We start from the raw sequence: 19704 nt of genomic DNA, 5'->3' as shown, positions 1-19704 counted from the left end.
TAACTTTAAATATAATAAATGTGTTTAAATTATACCAATACACTATTATAATAAAGATATATAACTTTAAATATATTAAATGTGGTTAAATTATACCAATACACTATTATAATAAAGATATATAACTTTAAATATATTAAATTTAACACGAAGCTTTTGATAATAAAAAAAAATCACGTGTAATGTTGTAAAAAAGGCACCATCTGGTGTAAAAATTTGTAACCAGATCTGCTTTTATATAAAAATCTGAAAACATTAAACGTACTGTTAATTCATTTTTGAACTAAGCCTGTATATGAGATGGGGTTGCGCAGATTTGGATTTTACTACTTTCCGTACTGTCTTTAACTTGTCAAATTACCCTCGCCCTGAGAAGGTATTACAATTGAGTCCATGTGTGTGTCTGTGTTTCCTCGCGCGCGTATCTCGAAAACTAATAGACCTATGTACATGAAAGTCTGACATAAGATGGGAAGTCAGTATCGGACAGTCCTCCCCAAATTTGGTTCGCATTCAGATCTAGATCCGGATTCCCTACCACTTTGAAGCATTTTTTATAATGGGGGGAGAGGTAGGGCATTTTGGCGGTTTTCGGTTAATAACTCTGTAAAGTGTGATCGGATTTGTATCAAATGTCATGGGCACATTAGAGTTGAGACTCCTCATCACACTACAAAAAAAAAAAGAAAAAGATCCGGATTATTGATCATTCTGGATCTGAGAAGGATTTTCTGAGTTTTCGAAGGTGAAATTTGACGTTAGCCAATATAAACGCATGTAATATCGAAAAGGAGCGGCGAGGCGAGGGTATGGAATCTCTCTGAATGCTCTTGTTTTGTCTTTTTTTATTTGTATCCTCCTCGGATATGATATTCTAAGACATATATATATCTCTTCCTGTTTTTAAAGTTCATCGTATGCATGACGTACCATTTTGCTCAATATTTAAAAAACAGATAGAAGATAGATGACATATATATATGCCCCCCAGTGGCACAGCGGTATGTCTGCGGACTTGCAACGCTAGAATCCTGGTTTCGATACCCGTGGTTGGCAGTGCACAGATAGCCCATTGTGTAGCTTTGTGCTTAATTACAAACAAACAAACAAAGTTCCTTGTCCTGGTGATCTTTTCAATAGTTAGGGTGACGCGAAGTGTTAAGAAGTGAAAACAAGCCAAGGTATATAGTGTTTAAATCAGCTGCACGGTGTAGATGTTTTTGTATCTGAGACAGAAAAAAAAGAAGAGAGAGAGAGAGAGAGAAAGCTTGTTGAAAAGTAACGCCAACTTCCCCACCTGTTGCACAAGCGCCACTAGACAGAGTGGCTTATGCCACCCACTTCAGTCGTCCTATTCCTCCTCCCTCACAGTTCAGGAGACAGGTCCCTGCTAGTGACATGAATGTTTAGTTTAACCGGACAGTTATGGATGAAGAGGATTTCGACCTCAGAACTCAATGATGGGCTCGAGGAGTCACCCGAGACACGTGTTTTAGTTATGTATGTTGTTTATCCGTGAGTGATACTGGGACTATCACACTATGTAGTTGGAAAGGGTCATCTTAGTATGAAATAATAAGATTTTTTTATATTACTTTATCTATTTTTTTATTCACACTGACATTAATTATGGCATTTATGACCTCGTGAGGACCACACGCAATAATAGGTCAGACCCACTAATGAAATGTTAAGATGAAGAATCGCACGTGCTAATTTTCTGACTTTACCTAGTAAAGTGTGCCGACAGTCATACCTCGTGCTATGACGTTGATGTTTCCTATGTGTCTGCGGACTTACAACGCTAAAAACCGGGTTTCGACACCCGTGGTGGGCAGAGCACAGATAGTCCATTGTGTAGCTTTATGCTTAACTTCAAATAAACAAACAAGTTTCCTACGTGATCCAAAGTAGAATGTAACACAAGTGATTCTTTTTACAACTTTTAAGGTTTGTTTATAAGTATTAAGCCTTTAATCAGGGGCGCCAACAGAAGAAAAAAAAAGACGATTTTACCCAGGGGTGGGGTTTGGGGCTGAGCTCTTCAAGAAAAAAAGATAAATTGTTATCTGCTTGTCTCTTTCTCAATTTGTTATCATTTAAATTTCGGTTTGGAAAAACAAAATGTTCTCTGATTGGGCAAGAGACCCTTCGCACGTGCGTATTGTGCATAAGGGACGCTTTACGTATAAACATACACACTGAATGAAATCTAGTAAAAATGGAATATACTGTCATGACGTCATCATCTTCCGACAAAGTGTCTGCTAAGCGTTGAGATAATGTTTCTATAAAGAACGTTTCTTGGTAGTTCAGTTACAAGGGAAAGATTGATGTGTTAAGCCTTATCTACTGAAATAACAAAACCTGACGCAGATTGATGAAATGTGGTATGCTCTCAAAAACTTACAAACTCAACTGAAAAACTGATAATCACGTTCGTACGTGACATAGAATGATAACGTACGTCACGTGTCGTCGATTCAGTTGAAACTGATCCCATTTTTACTGGCTATAGCTTCAAAGTAACTCTTTCATCCGATAAGATTCTACTTTCAGGAACAGAGATCGTATTGTTTTGGACCGTTAATAGGTAGGTGCTCCTGCTGTGTCGACGAAACGAAACCAAGTGTAAGAATATGCGTGATCTCCGTATTTTACTCCAGTTTTAATCCTAACAAAAGTTTATTTGTTTAATTATTTTCTATGTCAACTCCTGCCTTACAAATTGGTCTGGGCTGGGAGTGGCTTATATAGCGGCTAGTATGACTGGGCTGTGTATTTCAAGGTCCAAGTTTCGAGCCCGCAAGATGCCAGTGCATGGACTTGCTCCGCATTTTCAGGTGTGGGCGCATTATTAAAGTTACAGTCAAAAGTGATTATGTTACAGTAGTGAGTTCCAGTTAAAAGTGTCCTTGTTACAGTAGTGAGTCCCAGTTAAAAGTGTCCTTGTTACAGTAGTGAGTCCCAGTTAAAAGTGTCCTTGTTACAGTAGTGAGTCCCAGTTAAAAGTGTCCTTGTTACAGTGGTGAGTCCCAGTTAAAAGTGTCCTTGTTACAGTAATGAGTCCCAGTTAAAAGTGTTCTTGTTGGGACAAGGTACTGTCTACTTAAACAGATGAACAACGTAGCACTTTGTAAAGAAAAGTTGAGGTTGCTACAATTACGATGGGACAAGCGTAATTGTAGCAACCTCAACTTTTCTTTACAAAGTGCTACGTTGTTCATCTGTTTAAGTAGACAGTTTGGGACAAGAAACTGTATACTTAATCAGATGAACAACGTAGCACTTTGTAAAGAAAAGTTGAGGTTGCTACAATTACGATGGGACAAGAAACTGTCTACTTAAACAGATGAACAACGTAGCACTTTGTAAAGAAAAGTTGAGGTCAAGGTTACGGCACCCGGTGGTTCTGGTGAACTCATAAGTTGGTCTTTCCACACCCACATGTTAAGAATAGCTCACACATCAAACTACAGTCTTTCAAACAGTCGACTTGAGTAGTATTAAATATACCCTCGTATTCCTGGTGGAGAAGCTCGTAATTGATTAAAAGACAACAAGTGATTTGGGAGATAACAAGTGATGTGTTGTTTGGGCTATAAATTTCTCTCTTGTAAACTCACAGTTCATGGCTAAAAACAAAAACAGCAATAAAGTTTTGAAAAAAAAAAAGTAAAAGATTCCAAATACGCAAGTATCTTTTGCTTGTTTAACGTATTTCAATCGTAAGTATATGGTTATATACAGTACTGCATCACGCTCTTACATATGTTTATTTAATGGGGCGTCAGGCTATAACAAGGGTTCTAAGAGCACACGGAGAGATTTGTTTGTTTGTTGAATTTCGCTCAAAGCTACTCCAGTGCTATCTGCTCTAGCCGGCCCTAATGCTTAAGTGACAGAACTAGAGGGAAGACAGCTAGTCAACATCACTCACTGCCAAATATTGGGCCACTTTTGTCGAATAGTGGGATTTGACCATCACACTTATAACGCACCCTCGGTCCAAAGTACGGAGTGCGTGTTTTTTATTTTGAGGTAACGGGGCTTCAATCGCGGATCCTCAGAGCCACAGTACAGCACACTAGCTACTGGGTCACGTTTGTCCTACATGGGGAGAAAATGATATTATTATTATAAACAAAATTCAAACCGGCAATAATTTCTAAAAAAAAACCAAAATCTTAATTTACTTTAATAATTTCCTCACGATCTTGTGATAATCAAATAAATATTTTTACTTATTCCTTTTAAATCGTTTTAACAATTAAACGAAACATATCATGTGAAAACAGAAACAAGAATTCAATTAAAAATGAATAAATTAAGAGGACCCCTCCTCTGGAGTTTATAAAAACATCCCTTGTATATCACCACCAGGTTTAGGATACATATATATATATATATATTTCTGAAAAAATATTTTTAAATCGCCAATAGGCTTAAAGAACTTATAACTTCTGAAAATAGAGATAGTTCTTTACTAAGTTATTAATATATACAGATATATACCTTGTGAAAACGATAAAACATACCTTTATTATATTGTCTACAGACATAGAAAAAAAATGTCCTCTGAACAAGAAAACAAAACGATATTTGTGCTAAATAAGGATTAGGCTTAGGGAATGTATTCCCTAAGTCTAAAACCAAATATTTATGTATCCGGTATTTACCACGTCACCAACAAGCTAAATTTGTGCTAAATACGGATTAGGCTTAGAGAATACATTCCCTATGCCTAAAAATAAATATTTATGTATCCGGTATTCACTACGCCACCAACAAGCTTACCAAGTCACATCCCATGAAAACTCTCTCTCTATATATAAACGAAACAAAAAAAGCACTCGTTAGTCCCCCTAGTGGGAAAAATACGATTCATCCATAAAATTACTCTTTTAAAATAAAGTTTTAAAAATATTTTTGATTTGCAGACAGTTTTGTAAAAAAAAAAACACAATATAATATTGAAATGAAATAAATTTTACAATTTAGAAAATTTAGTTTCTGGAAATAAGACACCATCTTTCTTTGTCATTCATAGACTTAAATAAATATTTTACAGTAAAATAAGATATTATTTTTTAAGTCCTTTACGGACATAGACAACATATTTTATCTACAAATAAACAGTAATTTTCGATACGCACCACAAATTTAAGTAATAATTTATTTTAAAACATAATACTGCTTTGCTATTTACTTCACAGAGTTAAAGTGAAATTTTTTTTTCTACATCCTTCATAGATTTAAAGAATGATTTACCTAAAAGTAAAAAGCGTTTCTACTAAGTCGCTCGCCCAGTGGTTTGTGAGTAGAATCTCTCTAATTTAGTACTATTTGCTAATATTAATGACTGATCTGAAATAGTGCATATGTGATTAAATTGCCAAACTGTATGAAAGAAAAAAAAATCCTGTTTGTAAGAGTGGTGTAAACCTGGATGTATTCGGGTAACGATAAATAGTTGTGCAGACGATTTCAATTCTACAGTTAAAATAATGAATGAATTTGAGAGACACTCGCTAGTTAACATATGCAGAGCCAAGTCTATTGAGAGTTTATATGGACGAATGAACTTTGACATTATTTTGTACCAGACTCAATTTTGGAATTGTCTTGCAACAAACTCAAATTTTGACATTGTTTTACACAAGACTCAATTTTGACATTGTTTTGCACTAGACTCAATTTTGTCATTGTTTTGCACCAGACTCAATTTTGGAATTAGTCTTGCAACAAACTCAATTTTGACATTGTTTTGCACCAGACTCAATTTTGACATTGTTTTGCACTAGACTCAATTTTGTCATTGTCTTGCACCAGACTCAATTTTGACATTGTCTTGCAACAAACTCAAATTTTGACATTGTTTTACACAAGACTCAATTTTGACATTGTTTTGCACCAGACTCAATTTTGACATTGTTTTGCACCAGACTCAATTTTGACATTGTTTTGCACCAGACTCAATTTTGACATTGTTTTGCACCAGACTCAATTTTGGAATTGTCTTGCAACAGACTCAATTTTGACATTGTCTTGCAACAGACTCAATTTTGACATTGTTTTACACAAGACTCAATTTTGACATTGTCTTGCAACAGACTCAATTTTGACATTGTTTTGCACCAGACTCTTGATATCATAAAGGAGTTTTAAATAATCTTTTTTCGTCGATACAGAAATCGAGGACAGAGACAAGCGAGGGTGTGCATATACATGTATATATATATATATATATATATATATATATATAGGCAGATTTTGTTAAACAAGACCGACGTCTGTTACATAAGATGACGTCACTAATCGTAAAACCAATGATATATATATAGATAGATAAAGGATTGTATGCACACATCATTACACACAGTACGTCTCCCAGTGTACGTTCCCACCGTATTTGTCAAGTGTCAAACAGAGGTGATAATGCTTGACAAATAGATTTTGGGGGTGGAGAGGGCTGAAATCGAAACCAGCTGGAGTGTGTGTTCCGGGTATTGTACGAAGTTCACGTGCTATTCTACAGTGTAGCTGGGTACTTTCTGATCTTTCTCACTATAACTGTTGAGTGTCTGACGTTCATGTTACGTGTAATCTACTGACCCCTGGTGAGCTGAAGAACCTCGTTAAGACCTTATCATAAATGAAAAGTTGATTACGATTAACTAATTATCATAATAATTGCATCATGTATCGAAGCCTTTGAATGGAGTAATTCTAACGTCATTTCTGGTGAATTGTTTGTTCTCAAATGATGCTTCTTTCCACCATAGTTCACGCGCTCCCAATATTCTTAAACTACCCATTTATTTTAAAACCTCCAGTTATCATCACTCCATATGCAAGTCATACTACTACTACATAAGATGACGTCACTAATCGTAAAACCAATGAGAGTGGCAGTGAAGCGTTATATTATGTACGTTTTTTGTAGTAAAAGCTAATCTAAAGTTGAAATTACGAGAAAAACCTTATCGAAACTTATTGCCATATAGTAAAGAAAAACAGCCCCCACCCCCAGTGGCACAGCGGTGTGTTTGCGGACTTACAACCGGGTTTCGATACCCGTGGAGGGCAGAGCACAGATAGCCCAATGTGTTGCTTTTTGCTTAACTTCAAATAAACAAACAGACAAAACAGAGTGAGGAACGTCCAGTTCACTGCCAGGTCTGAGGTTGAGAGTATTAGTTTAATAATGTCACCAGGATAACTTTTAACAAATAAAACTTCAATATTTTAGAAAATCGTGCTTTGTAGACACAGATAATACAGTGGCAGCATAACAATCCAATAGTATCTAATATATAGGTTGAATAGTTAATTATTGTACTCTATCAATTACGAAAGCAATTTACAGATGTAGGGAACTAAATTTTGCAAAATGTCAGCATGTCAGTTTACTGTATAATACGGACTTACAACGCTAGAAACCAGGTTTCGACACCCGTGGTGGGCTGAGCACAGACAGCCCATTGTGTAGCTTTGTGCATAACTTCAAACAAACAAATAATACGCCCCCCTCACAGTGGCACAGCGGTATGTCTGCGGACTTACAACGCTAGAAACCAGGTTTCGACACCCGTGGTGGGCTGAGCACAGACAGCCCATTGTGTAGCTTTGTGCATAACTTCAAACAACTAAATAATACGCCCCCTCCCAGTGGCACAGCGGTATGTCTGCGGACTTACAACGCTAGAAACCAGGTTTCGATACCCGTGGTGGGCAGAGCATAGATGGCCCATTGTGTAGCTTTGTGGTTAACTTCAAACAAAGAAAGAAACTGTATAATACGTATGCGAGAAGAATAATTGTGTACTAACTTATGTTTGAATTTAACATATTTTGTTCTTATTAATTAGAATATAAATTACAAAGTATTTCGAATTAACATTAATTGTGTTTGGACAAGACACAATTATCTGCGACAGTGATTTTCATAAAATGTGTGTTTTGTTCAGTTATCACGTGCTCCACAAGTATACTACACCTTCGTTACATTCTATTGAACACGTGCTACATATTCACCATTCTCCCAGTCGAAGTCTTGATGTGCTGTCATGCATATTCTAGTGCATCTCTGATAGTTTAATGAAATTATAGTAGCCATTATAGCGGAGAGCCAAGTATCCTGTCTTTGAAACACACACACACACAATTATGAACATATATATGTATACAAAACAATGACAACATTAAAAAGTTCATAACTTACCATAAAATATTTCCCGCACTTTAAGCTGTGGGTGCGTTATAATAGTGACAGTTAATTCCTATAATGGATCGTAGGTGGTGTGGTGCTGCTGCTGCTGACTGTCTGTATTCCCTCTGGTCAGTAGTTCAGATTTAGGGACGGCGACAATTAGCCTTAGTAGCTTTGCCATAAATACAAATACATAAAGTGAATTAAAAAGTGGCGAATTTGTATATATATGTTTTAGTTTCAAGGAGAGCCTCTGTGGGTCAATGGTAAGCTGACAAATGTGCTAAAATCATGGTTCGATTCCCCGTGGTGGACAGAGCGCAAACAACACATCGTGCAGTTTTGCGTAAAACAAAAACAATAGATTTCAAGAAAAAACGTTTATAGGTCAACATTTTAATTATACATATGTACTGTTTATCCATTTATCCTGCTTTTCTGTAAAATGTAACACAGTGTTTAGTGTTCGATTAGAGAGACTAAATATTATTTTACATAGTAAATATACAAATACGCTTACATTTTCGTCAGGAAAATACATTTTAAGATACATGTATATAAAAAAAAATGTTGCAATCTCTCTAAACGAAGACTGAACACTGAATATCATTGTATTATCAATTTAAGAATTAAACTTCTATTGCTTTAAAGGGTCCGTGTGCAGTATCCCATAATCCAAAAGACGTACGTCATTGCCTGTTCCAAATAAAATATAGAGGGGAGAAAACTCAAACTCATACCATGAGTGTAAGTATCTATGTCACATCTTGACACCCCTCCAAGAAAGACACAGGGCCAAAGTGATACAGCCTTCTAGTCATTGCTGTAGGTAACCATTATTTCAGAAAAAGGATTAGTACGTGCTTACAACCACCTTTTGACACCCAGTTTACAAGAATTTCATAATTTATTGTGCCTCAATAAATTTACTAGTTTACACTAGTCATGAAAGGGGGGGGGATCAGCAGTACGTTTACGGACTTACCATGCTAAAAATCCTGGGTTCGATTTCCCGCAGTGGACAGAATGCAAGTATCACATTTTGTAGTTTTGCACTAAGAAAATAAAAACAACCGAAAATAAACTTGTGTTTCGCAATATGAAAAATACAAAATTTCAAATTAAAAACAAATATTTCTATTTGGTTCGTTTCAGAGGTAGAAATAACAAAACAGCATTACTGATACCAACAACAAACCTAGACGCAGCGTCACATTAATCAAGTTTGAGACTCTGGATTAGAAAAAAAAAGATCAATCCCCTACCCTCATCGTATACTTTTCAGTTATGAACTTTATCGTAGGTCAAATTCATAATAAAATGCATGCACCAATGTGAAAATCAATATGAAGAAACCGATAAAAATAGTGAAACAAATGTTAATCAGCCAAAAAAATAAGAAATGCATCGCACAAAGCCTGACCGCTCTCCAATAAGAGGTTTCATCCAATTTTCCACTAAAAAGGTCTGTTTGTTAGTAAACACAAAGCTATATAATGAGCGACTGGCTGTACACACCGCTGTAACAGAAACTCAATTTTAAGCGTTTAAGTTCTCAGACTTACCACTGATCCATAGGGAGGGCTCTTTTTTTCTTTTTTTTTTGTAGCTAAGCACAAAGCTACACAAAGGGCTATCTCTGCTCTGCCCACCACGGGTATCGAAACCTTGATTCTAGCGTTGTAAATCCGCTGGCCCACTGGCGGGCCAGGAGGCCTCACCAGAAAAAAAAATGGAATTTTTATGAAGGGATAGAATCGTTTAAATTTAACTAAAACAATAAAAACTTGGTTAACAAAAATTTTGGCGAAGATATAAAATAAAGCCATTCATATAAGAATGTAAACAAATAACATATTTCAATTTGTTTCTGGGCCACCTTAGAAGACTGGTCCCGGGGGGGGCCCATTGGTTAATCCGGTATTGTTTATAGTTCTTTTAGTAATCTTAATAAAATGAGAAAAGTATTTCAACGAATCGTGTACTACCTGAAATTAAGATAATTTTTTATTCTGTCCGCTATTTCTTATTCTTAATCGTTTCTACGATAAATGGAGCTTCTGGTAAACAAAACTATTGTTATTTTTTTTCATGATACTGTATATTATTTTGAATTTAACTTTGGTAAGATTTGTTTGTTTGTTTTGTAGTTAAGCACAAAACAACACGACGGGTTATCTGTGATGTGCCCACCGCGGGTATCGAAACTCGGTTTTTAACGTTATAAGCCCTCATACTTATTGCTGAGTCACCGGGAGGGGAGTTTGATAAGGAATGATTAAATCATCTTACGACACACGCAAAGCATTTCGTTCCTATAAAAAAAAAAAAGTTTGAATCTAGATTCGAGTCCTTCCGAACTATTAGTTCAGCTGCGTACAGTTATAAATGCATTTATTTGACAAATAATAAACCAGTTTATTAAGCACCGGTTTAATAAATGCGCGAGCCTCTTGAGATCTGACTTCAAACATACTAATTGGTTTCTTTTTCGTTGTGCTAATAGTTGAATTAAAGTTTTGACACTGAGGCCGCTTACGACCGATGGGGCATCTCAAATACTGATGCATCATCGGTGTTTCTGGGACATGTTTTACCTGGTGACGTCCATATCCTCCTCAGGTAGACGTCCCTAATTTAACACCCCCACTGCTAGCTCTTGGTCTAAGTGACATTGACCATCATATTATAATGAACTCATGGATGAAAGGACGAGCATGTTCAGTGATGGCAAATTGCGAGTCGAATGCCCTAACCATCATGTGATACCAGACCATATTTCATACACAAACTATATAATAATTGGGTAGCAAAAGAATCACTTTCGTGTTTGTGCATTTGACTGGTAGTTTGTTCAAGCGCAAAATTTCACAATGGGCTATCTGCCCTAGCTTTGCCCTTTACAGGGGGTCGAAATCCGACTGGTAGAAAGCAAAACGAGGAAAGAAAGCAACAACAGAGAACCCCTGAATGTTGCGATACCCAAGTGGTTGAAGTGAAATGGTAAACACTGAGATGTCTTATCCGTATTCGTCTAAATAAAGCTAGAACTCGGGATTCGATCCCCATGGCGGACACGTCGCAGATAGCCCCGTGTGCAGTTTGTGCTAAAACAAATGGTAAATATTGAGACATCTTTTTCTATTCTTCCAAGTATAAGGAGGTAAACTTGGGTAACGCTAGAAATTGGGGTTAGATCCTCGCGGTGAACACATCACAGCCTGTGATAAAACTAATATATATTCTAAGCTCAATTTTGTAGCTTGTGTCTTATAATCCAATTATATACAGGAGCTATCTTCTTTGTTGTTGTTGTTGTTATGAGCAGTGTTTAAGTGTATTGTACAAGCCATTGAATATTGAAAGTTCGTTTTTATGGGTTTTTAGGAGGATGTTCCCTTCGTTTCAAGTGAAATTGCACGGTATGGACCCTCTAGCGGAGTATATGATGATGATGGATTTTGTACCTGTAGACGATAAACGATACAGGTATTCTTTTCAAAGGTAGGACTTACCTTCTTTTGCCTACGAGACAGTGGTTTTGGTTTCTCATAAATTTGACAAAACATTTGTCAAAATAAACATATATCTTTTAAACACACACAAAAAAAATCATTGTCAGCTAAAACAAAAACACTGTGATATATTGCAATTGTTTCCATCAACGGAATACACTCTAAATCTTAAAACAAAAGTAAATCTCGGTTATAACAATAGGATCACGCTCGAGTTTTCAATCAAATTATAAACTTTGATTGGAATTTAACATCAACAATTATCACCAGGACACCAATATTTAAAAAGATATCTAATCAGGCTGTTTGTAGTCAACCTTCAAGAAACCTAGATTTTGTTTTTATGTCAAAGTATTTTTTTATCGTTATTTGTGAGAACATATTGTGTATTATTGGGGAATATGCCCGTCTAGGAAAAGTGACATGTTTACACGTAATCAAGATCACACATTTCTCAGTAGACTGCTTACAATTCCTGTTATTATGTGGGTTTCTTATGTTAGTCTTTCCAATGCAGTTCTACGTGGGTGGTGTCTGGTAAAGCAGATCCGGTCATGCCTCCCCGGATTCACGTTCATCCGGACTCTCCTGCTAAAGGCAGCCAATGGATGAAACAGTTAGTTTCTTTTGACAGACTGAAACTGACCAATAACCAAATGGATAACAATGGCCACGTAAGTATCTTTGAGAAAATAAATGTTTAAAGATTTTGTTTGTTTGTAATTTAGCACAAAGATACACAATGAGTTATTTATGCTATGCCCATCACGGGTATCGAAACTGGTTTTTAGCTTTATAAGCCTTCAGACTTACCGCTGAGCCAATGAGGGGAATGTTTAACAAATATAATTGTTCAAATTTTAAACTTTAATAATGGATTTACTAACAAATAAAAGGGAGACTTTTTTAATTGTTTAATCTTTCAAATATTTCAAGTAAACTTTACTTTTGAATATCTTAACCCTGAACTTAGATTAGAAAACTTAATAAAACTTACACTTGATACATTACAATTTTTTTTTCAGATTGATAAGTCTCGCACTCACAAATAGAAATGCCATTTGAAACTTAGTTCAATGTTTGTGTGTGTTGAGTGGGGTGGAAGATTTTTACAAAAGTTCATGGGCTTAAAATTTCCTGTGGCCTGGCGTTGGATTGTATTGCAACTTAACAGCACGCGCAGTACAAGTGTAAAACCGATACTTTATTGTTTTTGGGAGGTGAGGGTTCCTCCTGCCTCTCCACAATTGGCGTTCCTATGTACATGTATTTTACCATAAAACTGACTCTGAAAACTGAAGTTGCACGTACTCTTGCCTGGTAATAAAATTCAACATAATGCTGGATAGGTAGGTTGAAGACTTTAGCTAATGCTGTGGTATTTTCAGTTGAGGCTGATTTTACGAAAGGTTAACTCAAATAGGTCCTCTATACAACAAAAGATTCGGCAAGATATGCTGCAAAGTAATACTGAGTTCTGCCAAAACTGAGCCTGTGTTAAGAAATAGGTGGACTGGGCACGACGTGTGAACAAAATCTTTGAACTATGGCCCGTCACCTTTATTGGAGTCATGTATTGTTCAAGGTGGCTATACTCCATCCATACTTATTTCCAACTCACTCAAGACAACGTTCCAGACTGATTAAATCTCATACTACTTAATTGAATTAGTACCATCGGACTTACCCAGAGCGACTAGAACTATCACGTGACTGGTTATTCCCATTTAAACATAAGAAAAGTTGTAACCTCGATGTATCACATCACCTACCATTGGAGGACACCGCTGTCGACCTTTATAGCTATACCCCTCGTGGTCAGACCGTGTGTTATTTCCAAGTGATGACAAATTACAAAAATCAACTAAATTGCTTTCTTGACCACATGTTGTGTGAAAACTGCACATACCTAGAATAAAAATTTAAAAAATGGAAAATTCCACATTAAAATAAGACTGTAGAACCCCCCCCCCTCTGTTTTAGACTACAACTGTAAGCAGTTCTTTCTTCTCATACACTATCCGAATTCAGTGCCCATGAATGTATGACTAGCATATGCTAGCCTACTCAATCCTGTAATTGTGATAACACTTCTTCCATTTCCACTGCCATTGGTGCCAATGTCCAATAGGAGGTCACTGTCCTGTCATGGATATACAAGTACTGAAGTCTCCATTAAAGGAAGCTCCAGGATTGGAATACTTCTCCATATTCTTCAGTCCATCCAAAGTACATCTCAGTTTTAGTGAGAGCAGACAATGGTGCTGCCACTTTGGAGAAGTTGGCCACAAAGCATCAAGTAAGCCAAGCTGGATGATGAGAGCAGACTTAAGACTACTTTTACTACGAAAGATGGTTTGTAAAAGTTTCACCTCATTCCGTTAGCCTGTGTAACATGACTGTCACTTTGTAGAAGCTAATGGAGCTTACAAAGAAAAGACTGCAATGGGAGAAGTGCTCGGTCTTTGTCAACAATGTTTTGGTGTTTGGTTACACATTTAAATCTGTGGCTGAGGGCCTGAGAATGGTATTCCAGTGGACAAAAAAGGCAGGCTTCAAACTAAAACCAGGAAAATTTGCACTCATGTGCACAGAAATTGAATTTCCCAATCCTATTGTAGGTAGAGATGGAGTCTCTACACACACCCTGCTAATGAAGTAGTGATGAATACCTAGCAAGAAGTCCGTAGTTTTCTTGGTTTTTACATCACATTACCAATGCAAATCTAAAGTGTTGAACAAACGAGAATCTTCTCCCTTTCTTTGTAAGCTCCACTATCTTCTCCAAAGTAACAGTCATGTTACACAGGCTAACGGAATGAGGTGAAACTTTTACAAACCATCTTTTGTAGTAAAAGTAGTCTTAGGTCTGCTCTCATCATCCAGCTTGGCTTGCTTGATGTCAAATCTAAAGCAACGAGAATCTTCTAACATGTCCAGAAATTCATATGTTCATGACGGGAAAGACGTCAACACGAGTTACCGCGTTCACCAATCTAAAATCAGCTCCGAACCGTAGCGTATCTTTCTTTCCGACAACCGCTACTGGAGACCACCAAAAACTCTCTGGACATTGTATGATTCCGACCATCAGTATTCGTTGTGTCTCAGGAGTGGATCCAGGGAAGCCGAAGCACATGAAAATATTGTAATTGTTTTTTATTGATAAAACTACTTATGAAAGTAATATATCTGTATGTTTGAACTGTTCGTACTTCTTCCAAAATATTATTCAACAAACCGTGTTAGATCAAATTCGCTCCTGCAATACCAAATCTCGTGGAAGCTGTCGTAAGCCTATTTTCATAGTAACAAGTTGGCAAGCAACAATTTATAAGCATAATAAAGTGACTTCATTTTGGAGGTAATATATTACATGTTTCGACAAAACAATTGGTCTATCTTCCGTATTTTGATATTATGTTTGAAACTTCTAAACCTCCTTCTGTTCATTATTGTAACAAATATATTTTTATTAAGTCTACAAAAAAATTTCCTTAGGCCTAATTTGTAAGTCAGGTTTTACTTTGAAGTTCTTTATTTATTTGTTGCTGGTTTTTCGACACTAACTTGCACGATACTTTAGACTCTGTGTTGTTAGCTTGCCCTAGGCCTAGAACGTTACATCGTTACCTGTATGTTGTTTATACGCAGATCATCTTGAATTCCATGCATCGCTATCAACCGAGGTTTCATGTTTTGTATCGAAACCTTAAAAATGAAGATCCGAGTCGGACACAAAACTTCAAAACGTTTATATTCCCAGAGACAAAATTCATAGCAGTAACAGCTTATCAAAACCACAGGGTGAGCCAATTTTTCGATTATTCATCACAAAATTTTGTGTTACAAATATTGTTTTTCTTAGTTATAATTCGACTCTTACAGGATTTTATCTTTGTATAATTCATGTATTATTTCTTAATAGACTGATGGTATAATACTAGACAAATAAATATACACCTACATCTTTATAACGTATTTATAATACAAAACAAAACGCTGCACATCAAAACAAATTTAACGTGTCCTGGTTTTCAGAGGTGACTGTGGAAGTATGACCCACATAGTAATCGTGATACACCGTTTATTAGTTTTAACCTCCATTCGCAAAGCATCACATGTAAATAAAAAATAGAGAATAAAATGAAGAAAAAAATGCCAATGAAAAAAAAAAGATATGGGTGCTTAAGTCCACCACGTCCCACATATATATCACCCTTCACTTCCTGCAGATAGTTGTGGGAAGGTGACTGCTCTAAGAAGAATGTAAAAGATGGATAAGATAAAGTCCCCATTGGGGGCAGTGAGTAAGAAAACTTTAACTCCTTAAGAGCCCCCCCCCCCCCCAGTGGCACAGCGGTATGTCTGCGGACTTACAACGCTAGAAACCGGGTTTCGAAACCCGTGGTGGGCAGATCACAGATAGCTCATTATGTAGTTTTGTGCTTAATTACAAACAAACAAACCTTCCGAAGTTGGCGTTCCAGCACTCGTTATGGTATTAAAACCTCACATCAATAAGGCAATATTAGGTACCACAACAGACAAATTATACTAGAATAAAATATTTACCAAATTGTTTGACACCCATCCTCCACCCAACGCATTCCTCCCTATTTGATGTAAGTATCAACTTAACTTCTTAGATAATATTCATGTTTACATTATACTGTTACGTCTCTAGTCGTTTGTTAATTTCCGGTATAGATTCTTCCCAGGGAACTTCAGCGATACAAGTCCTTTCTTAAATAAAACTAGTTTATTCTTTTTCAATACAACTTTGCAATACACAGAATGTCCACGGTTACTTTAACTTAAACACATGCTATAATTCACAACGGTTCACGCATTTTAGTTACGGTCACTACCGCTCACTTGATTCAATTATCTCTCTATCTGCCAATCTATGCCGTCACTTCTTCTCTCCGCTTTATTTGCCGGGCTTATATACAAAAATTGAGGGCGTCTAGCAAATACTAGGATATTCGTGATTTTCCCCGATCCTTCTAGAAACTCATGACGTGTTACCAGCGTCACGTGACTTCTGCTGTCATAACAATACATATATAAAGTCTTGTTAAATAGTTATGCCCCAGCTAAGTTTTTGCCTATACTTAGCTGATGTTTAGCTCTCAAGAACTGAAATCTAAAGCAACAATAACAGCACTGGACGTTAGTATTAGGCCTATATTTGATTATAACTATGCTTCGGAAGCTTAGAAAAGACTTTCACACCATAGTAACTGAATCGATTTGTTAGCAAAGTATCTTTAGCAGGGTTGTCAAATTTTAGAGATCTGTTTGAGTGAGACTTTTGGAAAAGTAAAATTTGAAAAAGTGTAGTGCTGGTTACCCTCATCTTCTATAGGGAGTTTTGTGGGCATGTTCACTCCAAAAATACTTTATTCAAGGAAACAAAATGGTGCAATCTGGAGCATTTCCTGGATCGACGTAATGCTGAATTTGACCTGGATCCGGCAGGTCAACCAACCACAAGCTGTTAATTTATCAGATGTTTTTTACCAATGCGTGTGAGCACAAGCAAAAAACAACAAAAACAGAAAAAAAGCCGAGATGCACAAGTCTCGCGTTCAGTGCGTGGGCGTTGGTAATCCTGGTTTGGTTACCGAGGTTTTGAACCATCAAATGTAGTACCATTCTTAAATGCGTGTATGTATGCAATATATTTTAAATAAACGAAAATAAACTGTTTTGGAACAAAATGTACGTCCTTCGCATAAGTTAGCTATTGAGAACAAGCTAATAAATCTCTGAATTAGTCACATGTTTCGTGGTTAATTTTGGCAGTATCCAAATTTACGACTGATTTTTGTCTGTTTTAATTATAAATCGTGTACTTTTTATTGATCTTGTTCTGTATAATGATGAAGAACTAACAATGTCGCTTTCATGCGCAAAGCTCTTTCATCACACACACACAGACACACAACAGTTAACTTCAAAATGTTGATAGGTGTCGCTTTCTAGAGTTTCACAGAGATATTTGGTGATGGGCGCTGTGAAAGATCTTTCCGAATACAAAGATACATTGTTGTTATTACATTACCTTAAGAGTCAAAACTCATCCAACAGCAAACAAGTACGCATTGAAAACTGTTTAAAGATGGTAGTTATACAAGGCTTAACTAAACCTTTTCAGTACTAATTTAAACTGAAGCCCAATAAATATAAAGAAATAAATAAATGCAACGCACAAGACAGCATGCTAACGGCCATTATTGTAATTGAAAACACTGTAATACATTTAAAGCCCACAATGCTAAGTTATTTTTACAAATATATTGTGACGTATTCGATGTGTACTCGATGGTCTCGTATGCGGAAAGAAAATGGATAATGAGTTGTTGACGGTTAGATGAAGGTTTGTTTGTTTGCTTGTTTTAGAATCACATGCTATCTGTTGCGTCTATCGCAGGGAATCGAACCCCGCATTTTAGCGTTCTAAGTTCGTAAACTTACCACTGTCTCGCCGGGGGACGGGTAGATGAAAGAGACAAGACTCGGCGATGAAACTGTTACAAAAAAAACACGAAATAGCTGATACGGCAAAACAGTGAAGCCGAATAAACGGTTACGAATAAATACAGTGTAGTAATTAAACGAATCAAAACTGATCTTAATGACTGGAACTATTTAACGTAAAACACAATGGAAAGTAAAATAAAACTTAATTAGATCTTGAAATACAAGAACTAATTACAGATAAAAAAAGACTGTATACACGGTTAGATCGCTGAAAACAAAAACAAAGAACGAAATGGAACACTTAACAAACAAGTCTTCCAAAGTCAAAAACAATCTTCATGGAACTCACCAAAACTGCTTTCGTCATAACTTGAACTCCAGAAGTTCGGCCCCCCAGTGGTACAGCGGTATGTCTGCAGATTTACAACGCTAGAATCCGGGTTTCGATACCCGTGGTGGGCAGAGCACAGATAGCCCTTGTGTAGCTTTGTGTTTAAGTACAAACAAACCAGAATTTCGATGACACCTCCACCTGCTGTGACATTCATGAACTAATCTCACACACACAGTTATATTGACAATAATACACCTATTCCCATGAGATAGTAGATACCAAGACCTTGACTAAATCCTGCGGTAAAGAGTAAGACTTGGAATTTCATTTCATAAAGAAAATATTTTTTTTTAAAGTATGAATAAAGTATACGATAAATGTCTATCACATTGTTGAAGAGGAGACATGTTTCGAGCACGAGGTATTTTTGAACTTTTATAGATAACCCAACTGAAAATAGCTAGCAATCCGTTCGCAAAGGGATTCCGAGAAGGAGACGATCAAAAGTTGGTAAAGTAAAACAAAAAATATTGTCTTGATTTAGTTTTGTCTAAAGAATAGATAATCTTCATGGGATTCTCGAGAAACTGGTTAAGAATTTGTATATAATATCAAAGTATCCAATGAATACTTAAACCTGGTGACAAACAGGAGAGGAAAACTACGTTTTAAATAGAATGAAAGTGATTTATTCAAAGCTTGGATGAAAGAAACGTAGCGATACAAAACTTAAAAGAAGAAGAAGGTAACATTTCCAAAGAAATAAAGTTATGAAGAAACTAATTTTAAAACAATTGGTCTAATTAATAGCCACGTGGAAATTTTGTACGGAAACGAGCTGATAAAACGCTAATGACTACGTCTATCTTTTGTTTTTCTTCTTCTTATTTGTAATGGACACAGCTTTTAAGACTTATACTTCTTGGTCCAATATTCATAAAATTCGTTTTCGTGCCATTTTTTGCTTAACAATATATATTTTTACAGGTCCGCTACATCTGCACTTTCAGACATACTCTCGAGACTCCCGCCAACACAGAAATCGCGGAATCCACAAAGACCAAGCTCTATTCATCTTTTGAGTCTTTCTCAGGATTCATCAGTGACCAAAGCGGAAAAAGGCGAGTCCTAGGTTACTAATATGGTTCTACTTG

The 19704-nt window shown here is 36.4% G+C and overlaps 1 protein-coding gene across 2 annotated transcripts in view; it reads left to right on the top strand.

Annotated features, from left to right (window-relative positions):
* LOC106466594 (T-box transcription factor TBX1-like) overlaps nucleotides 1–19704 on the top strand; it is a 39422-nt gene that overhangs the window by 15493 nt on the left and 4225 nt on the right. Inside the window, exons 3-7 of one of the 2 annotated variants that reach the window (XM_022394622.1) lie at nucleotides 11600–11716; nucleotides 12245–12401; nucleotides 15382–15534; nucleotides 18992–19055; nucleotides 19538–19671. In XM_022394622.1, the coding sequence (XP_022250330.1) occupies nucleotides 11600–11716; nucleotides 12245–12401; nucleotides 15382–15534; nucleotides 18992–19055; nucleotides 19538–19632 (586 nt within the window). In that variant the 3' untranslated portion in view covers nucleotides 19633–19671. Of the gene's footprint in view, nucleotides 1–11599; nucleotides 11717–12244; nucleotides 12402–15381; nucleotides 15535–18991; nucleotides 19061–19537; nucleotides 19672–19704 lie in introns of both variants that reach the window. The other variant, XM_013926888.2, reaches the window with a different exon arrangement.

This window comes from Limulus polyphemus, unplaced genomic scaffold, assembly GCF_000517525.1.
Source record: "Limulus polyphemus unplaced genomic scaffold, Limulus_polyphemus-2.1.2 Scaffold2314, whole genome shotgun sequence".
In the NCBI taxonomy this organism is placed as follows: Eukaryota; Metazoa; Arthropoda; class Merostomata; order Xiphosura; family Limulidae; genus Limulus; species Limulus polyphemus.
Note: the sequence above shows the minus strand (reverse complement) of the source record. Positions and strands in the feature narration are given on the sequence as shown.